We start from the raw sequence: 7232 nt of genomic DNA on the forward strand, positions 1-7232 counted from the left end.
TTTGGTAGACGGAAACTGAAAGAAGCCCGTCGTATATATGTATATATATATATATGTGTATGTTTGTGTGTTTGTGTTTGTCCCCCCACCATTGCTTGGCAACCGATGCTGGTGTGTTTACGTCCCCGTAACTTAGCGGTTCGGCAAAAAGAGACCGATAGAATAAGTACTAGGCTTACAAAGAATAAGTCCCGGGGTCGATTTGCTCGACTAAAGGCGGTGCTCCAGCATGGCCGCAGTCAAATGACTGAAACAAGTAAAAGAGTAAAGAGTAAAACAAAAAAGAAACCGATAATTGAGTTTAATTACTCTTCTTTCTGTAATTATGGTGGGTAACGTTTGGCGACTTGCTTCGTTCACTATCAAACATTTCTATAGTTGACTCCTTCACCTTGCACAAGTCTGTGTGCATGTATATTTGTATGCAAGCATAATTTATTAATTATTGTACTATTCTGATTCCTCACAACTGTCTGATGAAGTTACATGAAACTTTGTGTAATAGTTTGTGAAGTCTTTTCAGCCTCAATAAAATAGCATGTATAGGCGCAAGAGTGGCTGTGTGGTAAGAAGCTTGCTTCCCAACCACACGATTCAGGGTTCGGACCCACTGCATGGCAACTTGACCAAGTGTCTTCTACTATAAGCCGTGGCCAACCAAAGCATTGTGAATGGATTTGGTAGACAGAAACTTAAAGAAGCCCATCATATATGTGTGTGTGTGTTTTTGTGTCTGTATTTGGCCATCCTGTCCCACCACTTGACAACCGATGTGTGTTTACATCCTCATAACTTAGTGGTTCGGCAAAAGAGACCAATAGAATAAGTACCGTGCTTTAAAATATAAGTATTGGAGTTGATGCATATGATTAAAATTTCTTCAAGGCAGTGCCTCGGCATGGCCATGTCTAATGACTAAAATATGTGTGTGTGTGTGTGTGTGTGTTGGTATCTCCTTATTTTGACAACGTGACAGTTGTAAATGTGTTCCACCATCATACAGGCAATGTATGATGTTTCCAATCTTCCATGTAAACTTTAAGCCATGGGGAAATGTTACCTTACTTGGAAACAAGTAAGGGTTGGCAACAGGAAAGGCACATGGTTCCTGGTTCAGTCCCACTCCATGGCACTTGGGTGTCTTCTACTATAGACTCAGGCCATCCAAAGACATATGTGTGGATTTGGGAGACGAAAACTGAAAGAAGCCTATCATGTGTATGCATATGTCTGTCTGTGTGTCAGTGTTTGTCCCACACCACTGCTTGACAACTAGTATTGATATGTCCCCATAACGTAGCAGTTCAGCAAAAGAGACCGATAGAATAAGTATCAGGTTTTACAAAAAATAAGTACTAAGAATCAATTTGTTTGAGTAAAATTCTTCAAGGCAGTGCCCCAGCTTGGCCCCAGTCTAATGACAGAAACAAGTAAAGAGTAAAAGATAATCACATACTCAAAATCTCAAAGCTACAGGACAAAATGCAAGATGAATTCAAAACAAGGCTAGATCCAGCCTCTCACACCTACCCTATAATATCATTCTAAAAATAAACAATCACGTCATTGAAATCTCAAAGCTTTCTATGAGATAATGCAAAATTAATTTAAAACAATGTGAATAAATAAGGATTACATCTGGCAGAGTAATCTGAATGCTAAAGGGTTAATTAAGGTTAATGGATTCAAATTCTACCAACGTCGATTTTACTTTTGTCCTTTTGGAGTCAACGAAATAAGTACCGATTATGCACTGAGGTCAATGTAATCGACTTATCCCCTCCCCCCAAATTTCAGGCCTTGTTTATATAGTAGAAAGGATTATTATTATTATTATTATCATTATTATGGTGGCGAGCTGGCAGAACTGTTAGCTTTCCTGGCAAAGGATCATTAGCACGCCAAGCAAAATGCTTAGCAGCACTTTGTCCATCCTTATGTTCTGAATTCAAATTCTGCCAAGGTCAGCTTTGCCTTTCGTCCTTTCAGAGTCGATGTACCAGTTATGCACATAAGTACCAGTTATGCACTAAGGTCAATGCAGTTGACTTATCCCCTCCCCCCAAATTTCAGGCCTTGTACCTGTAACAGAAAGGATTATTTTTGAGGTGGTAGTGAGGACATGCTATGTGGCTGTTCTGTAGTGTAGCAGCGATGGTGGTGACGGTGGTGGTGGTGGTGGTAACAGTGTTGCTTGATAGTGACAATGTGTGGTTGAGACGTAGTGTGACAATAGTCAAGCCATCATGTGGTGATGTAGTGTGACAGTTCAGACATGTGTGTGTGGGTGTACAGTGAGCTAGTCAGGACGTCATCTAACTTCTTAACGGAAGTCTTTATTTCTATGTTTTCCTTTCCCAGCATGGTCGTGTGAAGGTAAGAACAACAGCCGAACAGGCTGAAGCAAAAAGGAAGGAGAGGGAGAAGAAGCTGCAGTTATACACTGCTGCCTTGGAGAAGATATTTGATAAGGTATGTAGATTGTGAGCCAAGTTGTGGGCTGGTGTTTTTCAAATTGCTTGGAATTGTTCCTAAGTGAAGTAGTCCTTGGACCTAGTCAGTCCTATAAATTTCAGGTTCTAACTATGTATGAGCATTTACAGTAGGCCTGAGCTAAATTTGAGGATTTTGTTAAATTTGGAGTATGTGTGCAGTATGTATAATATATACAGTAGTGTATGTAGATTCTGTATATGTTAACGTACGTAGATTCTATATACAGTAAGGTGTGTAGATTCTATACATAGTAGGGTATGTAAATTCTATTTATGATATAGTATATAGATTTTATATATGGTAGTGAATGTAGATTCTGTATATAGTCAGTATATAGATTATGTGGAGGCGCAATGGCCCAGTGGTTAGGGCAGCGGACTCGCAGTCATAGGATCACGGTTTTGATTCCCAGACCGGGCGTTGTGAGTGTTTATTGACCAAATCTGGTTTCTCACACCAATCCTACAATATCATACTAAAGAATTAACAGTTACATCATCAGAATCTTGTTGTTGGCACTCCGTCGCTTACGACGTCGAGGGTTCCAGTTGATCCGATCAACGGAACAGCCTGCTCGTGAAATTAATGTGCAAGTGGCTGAGCACTCCATAGACACGTGCACCCTTAACGTAGTTCTCGGGGAAATTCAGCGTGACACAGTGTGACAAGGCTGGCCCTTTGAATTACAGGCACAACAGAAACAGGAAGTAAGAGTGAGAGAAAGTTGTGGTGAATGAGTACAGCATGGTTCGCCACCATCCCCTGCCGGAGCCTCGTGGAGCTTTTAGGTGTTTTCGCTCAATAAACACTCACAACGCCCGGTTTGGGAATCGAAACCGCGATCCTATGACCGTGAGTCCGCTGCCCTAACCACTGGGCCATTGCACTTCCACATCATCAGAATCTTATACCTGCAAGATAATGCATGAATAACTCAAAACAAGGTGAATAAATAAGCATGTTTGGTAAGTTCAACAACATTAATTTACTTCAGGGAAAGTTCAGCGTCATCAATTCACCATTTTTTTTTTTTTTTCAGTAAAATAGTTTTAAACTATTAATGGTGAGATACTATGGATATATTTTCTTGGTAAACCTCCCACATAACGAACTTTCTTGACGATGAATTGATGGTGGTGAACTTACCTGTAATCATAAATAAGCATGATTATAGTAAGACAATGAGGTAATGTTGTTAATAGGAGAGGATCAGAAGGTAAAGGAGAATGATTGATGAAATACTATTATCTTACTGTATTGTAACTCTAGTAGCCTGAGATACCCCAGCACAAACCAGCATTAGTTTTAACAGAATATTGTGAATGCTAAAGAGTTAGCTCTTTAGCATTTAGACTGATCATATCCAGCCTAAATATGCTTCTTGTTTTATGTTCTAACTAGCCAGATCCAGCTTATCACACTTACTCTTCAATGCCATTCTAAAAATCTACAATCACATCATCAAAATTTCAAAGCTATGTCATAATGCATGGTTAACCTTTAGCACACTGCATTTCCTCTAGATTTGTTTCCCCTGCCACTGTCCTGTTACAACAGGGGAGAAGACTTATACGGTGACCTGATGCTCCCACAGTGTGCTAAAGGTTAATTAAAAACAATATGAATGAAAAAGCATTACTTTTCACAGCGTAATCTGAGTGCTAAAGGGTTAAGTATGCAACATCAATAGTAGACTTGCACCTATTTATTCATTTATTTCTCCACTTTCCAGCGAAGCAATTCCGTCTTTGATGAAAAGGGATTGAGTCTCTGTGCTGAGGTTCTCCTCCTCAACCCAGATTTCTACACTCTCTGGAACTTCCGCAAAGAAATCCTCGTAGCTTTCAAGGAGACACGGTATGTTTATTGATTTATCTATTTATCTATGTCTGACAGCTGTTTCAGTAGCATTCTTTATTTGGCTATATACTAGCTTTTAAGTAACTGACCTCGAATGGGAAGATCTGCAAACAGATCTCTGACTTGTTTTGGAGAATTTGTTGCAATTGCTTCTCCAGAATCATATCTCGATGATGATCATGTGAAAAAATCGCTCAAGACAATCACAGTAATGAAAACATAGGAATCCAAAATTTCAGGTTTGTGGTTCTGGATTTGACCCAAAATGTTTTTAATTTACTCACAGAGTTGGCCTGATTCCAAAATGGTATGATATGTTGGGTTATGGCCTCTAGGAGTAAATTTGGAAAAGCGTGACACACTGACATTCATAGTTATTATATTAAGGCGGGGGCTGGCAGAATCGTTAGCATGCCAGGCAAAATGCGTAGCTGCATTTCGTCTGCTATTAGGTTTTCAGTTTGAATTCCAATGAGGTCAACTTTGGCGTTCATCCTTTCGAGGTCAATAAAATTAGCACCAGTTACATACTGGGGTCGATGTTATCAACTTAATCCCTTTCTCCAAAATTTGAGGCCTTATGCTTCCAGTAGAAAGGATTTATTAAAGTTGAAAAAAGTGTGACACACTGACATTTAGATTTATTATATGAGATATGTTTAATTTTGGGGAAACTTTATTTCAATTAAAGTGTATTTCGTGTGTATTAATGAAAGCCAAAAAAAAAATGGTAAAAGCAAAAGGCTAAATGTATGTGTAAAAGTGTTCAGTATGTTGGCCAAAGGAATTTCTGTCAAGGAGACATGGTTAAACAAAGTTGTACATCATCTCCCTCTTTCCCTCACATACCCACTCTTTCTCTCTCTCTTATTATTACTCCCACAGCCACCATCAACACTACTACTTTTAATAAAACATCATCAACTCTCCCTAAATTTCTTTGTCTCTCTTTCTCTCTCTGTTTGTCTTCACCACCGCCCTCACCATCTCTATGCCTGCTATTACACTCACCCCAGCATGAGGAATAGGAGAAGAGTCATTGAATAGTGAGAGAGGAAGTCAAAGTGTGACACTGACACACAGAAATTAGTTTTCGCATTTATTATATTAGGTATTTCTTTTGTTTATCTAACATATCCTTTTACTTGTTGCGGTCATTAGACTGTGGCCATACTGGGGCACCGCCTTGGAGAATCTTTTAGTCAAATGAATTAACCACAGAACTTATTTTTTTAATCCTAATACTTATTCTATTGGTCATTTTTGCCAAACTGCTAAGTTACGAGGATATAAATGCACAAAAATTGTTGTCAAGCAGTGGTGGAGAACAGGCACAAACACACACACAGATATATGTGTGTAATATATATATACACACACACACACACACACACACACACACACACACACACACACACACACACAACAGGCTCCTTTTATTTTGTCTACCAAATCCACTCACTAGCCTTTGATCATAGACCCACTTGATTTAGGACTGACCTAGGGCTACACAACACCACCAACAAATAGCTTATGTCAGATAATGTATGGTGTAACAGATTATCTCTTGTTCATTTTCAGATCTACCAAGGATCTCCAGTGTTTGTTTGAGGAAGAACTATCCTTCATCGAGTCCTGTCTTAGAGTTAATCCAAAATCCTATGGTTCCTGGGATCATCGCATCTTTGTCCAACAGAACATTCCACACCCAAACTGGACGAGGGAACTTGCTTTGTGTAACAAATTCTTGGAGTATGACGAGAGAAACTGTAAGTCTAGTTAAGATCTGGTTTATCAGGTTTCAGATATTTAGTATGAGTTTTGAAGGAGGTGTAGGGACACAGTCTTGGCTTTGAGAAAGGTACTCTACCCAAGGAAGGTACCACACCCAAGCAACATACCTTGCCCAAGGAAGGTACCTCATCTAAGCAGCGTACCTTATCTAAGTAGTGTACCTCACCCGAGCAGCGTACCTCATCTGGGTAGCGTACCTCATCCGAGCAGCATACCTCACCCGAGCAACATTCCTCGCCCAAGGAAGGTATCTTACTGTGTGGTAACCTTCTTGGGTGGGTATGTTTTACTTTAGTCCCAGGACAACTAAGAACTAGTCAGTGAATTTAAAAGATGGAAACTATGAAGAAGCTCATAGTATCATCATTGTAGTTTCAACATCCACATTTCCATGCTTTGCATGGGTTGGACAGAATTTGTTGAGGCAGATTTTGTTGTGGCTGAATGCCCTTCAAGTTGCTGACCCCTGCCTGTTTTGAAGCAAGATAATATTTCTCTTTGGCTGGACATATTTTCTTGGAAGAATGGCAATGAGCATTGTGACTGCTTTTGATCTTCCATGAGCAAGTCAAGTACAAATATTGCTGCAACTCTTTTCATTCGCAATTCCTTGCTCGAAAATTCATTGAGAGGAGCTCCAGGACACACCAGTCATATCAACAAGTTTGTTAATTGTTTGGCGATGGTCCTCAAAGTTCAGTTCAGTGACCCCCCAAACGAGCTTGGTCTTCAAGCGACCAATGACCATTCTTAAAGCAGGAAAACTACTCGTAAACTTGTTTTTGTTTATGGCAGCATCCTTGTAAGCTGTTTTGGCCTCTGTTTTCCATGGCAGAAGACAAAATTTTACAGAAGCACGCTGTCCTTTCCTTTCCTTTCAGTCATCACAAAAATCGATGACCAGAGGTGCACTGCAAAACAAAGATGCACGGTGTGGCAGTATGACCCCACTCAATGACATTGGTTGGCAGAAGGTTGCATAAAGTGGCTTCTAGCAGTAGAAGCCCGAACTACAATGGGCTTGTCCTACAGAGAACATTTCCATTTATTTTTGGGTACAGCCTCATATGCATACTTTTATA

General features: G+C 39.9%; 1 protein-coding gene across 1 annotated transcript in view; it reads left to right on the forward strand.

Annotated features, from left to right (window-relative positions):
- Positions 1–7232, forward strand: part of LOC106879943 (geranylgeranyl transferase type-2 subunit alpha) — a 34004-nt gene that overhangs the window by 3942 nt on the left and 22830 nt on the right. The window contains exons 2-4 of the mRNA XM_052978141.1: positions 2362–2472; positions 4229–4353; positions 5938–6125. Coding sequence (XP_052834101.1) covers positions 2362–2472; positions 4229–4353; positions 5938–6125 — 424 coding nt within the window. The remainder of the gene's footprint in view (positions 1–2361; positions 2473–4228; positions 4354–5937; positions 6126–7232) is intronic.

The sequence above is a fragment of the Octopus bimaculoides genome, chromosome 30 (assembly GCF_001194135.2).
Source record: "Octopus bimaculoides isolate UCB-OBI-ISO-001 chromosome 30, ASM119413v2, whole genome shotgun sequence".
NCBI classification, from domain to species: Eukaryota; Metazoa; Mollusca; class Cephalopoda; order Octopoda; family Octopodidae; genus Octopus; species Octopus bimaculoides.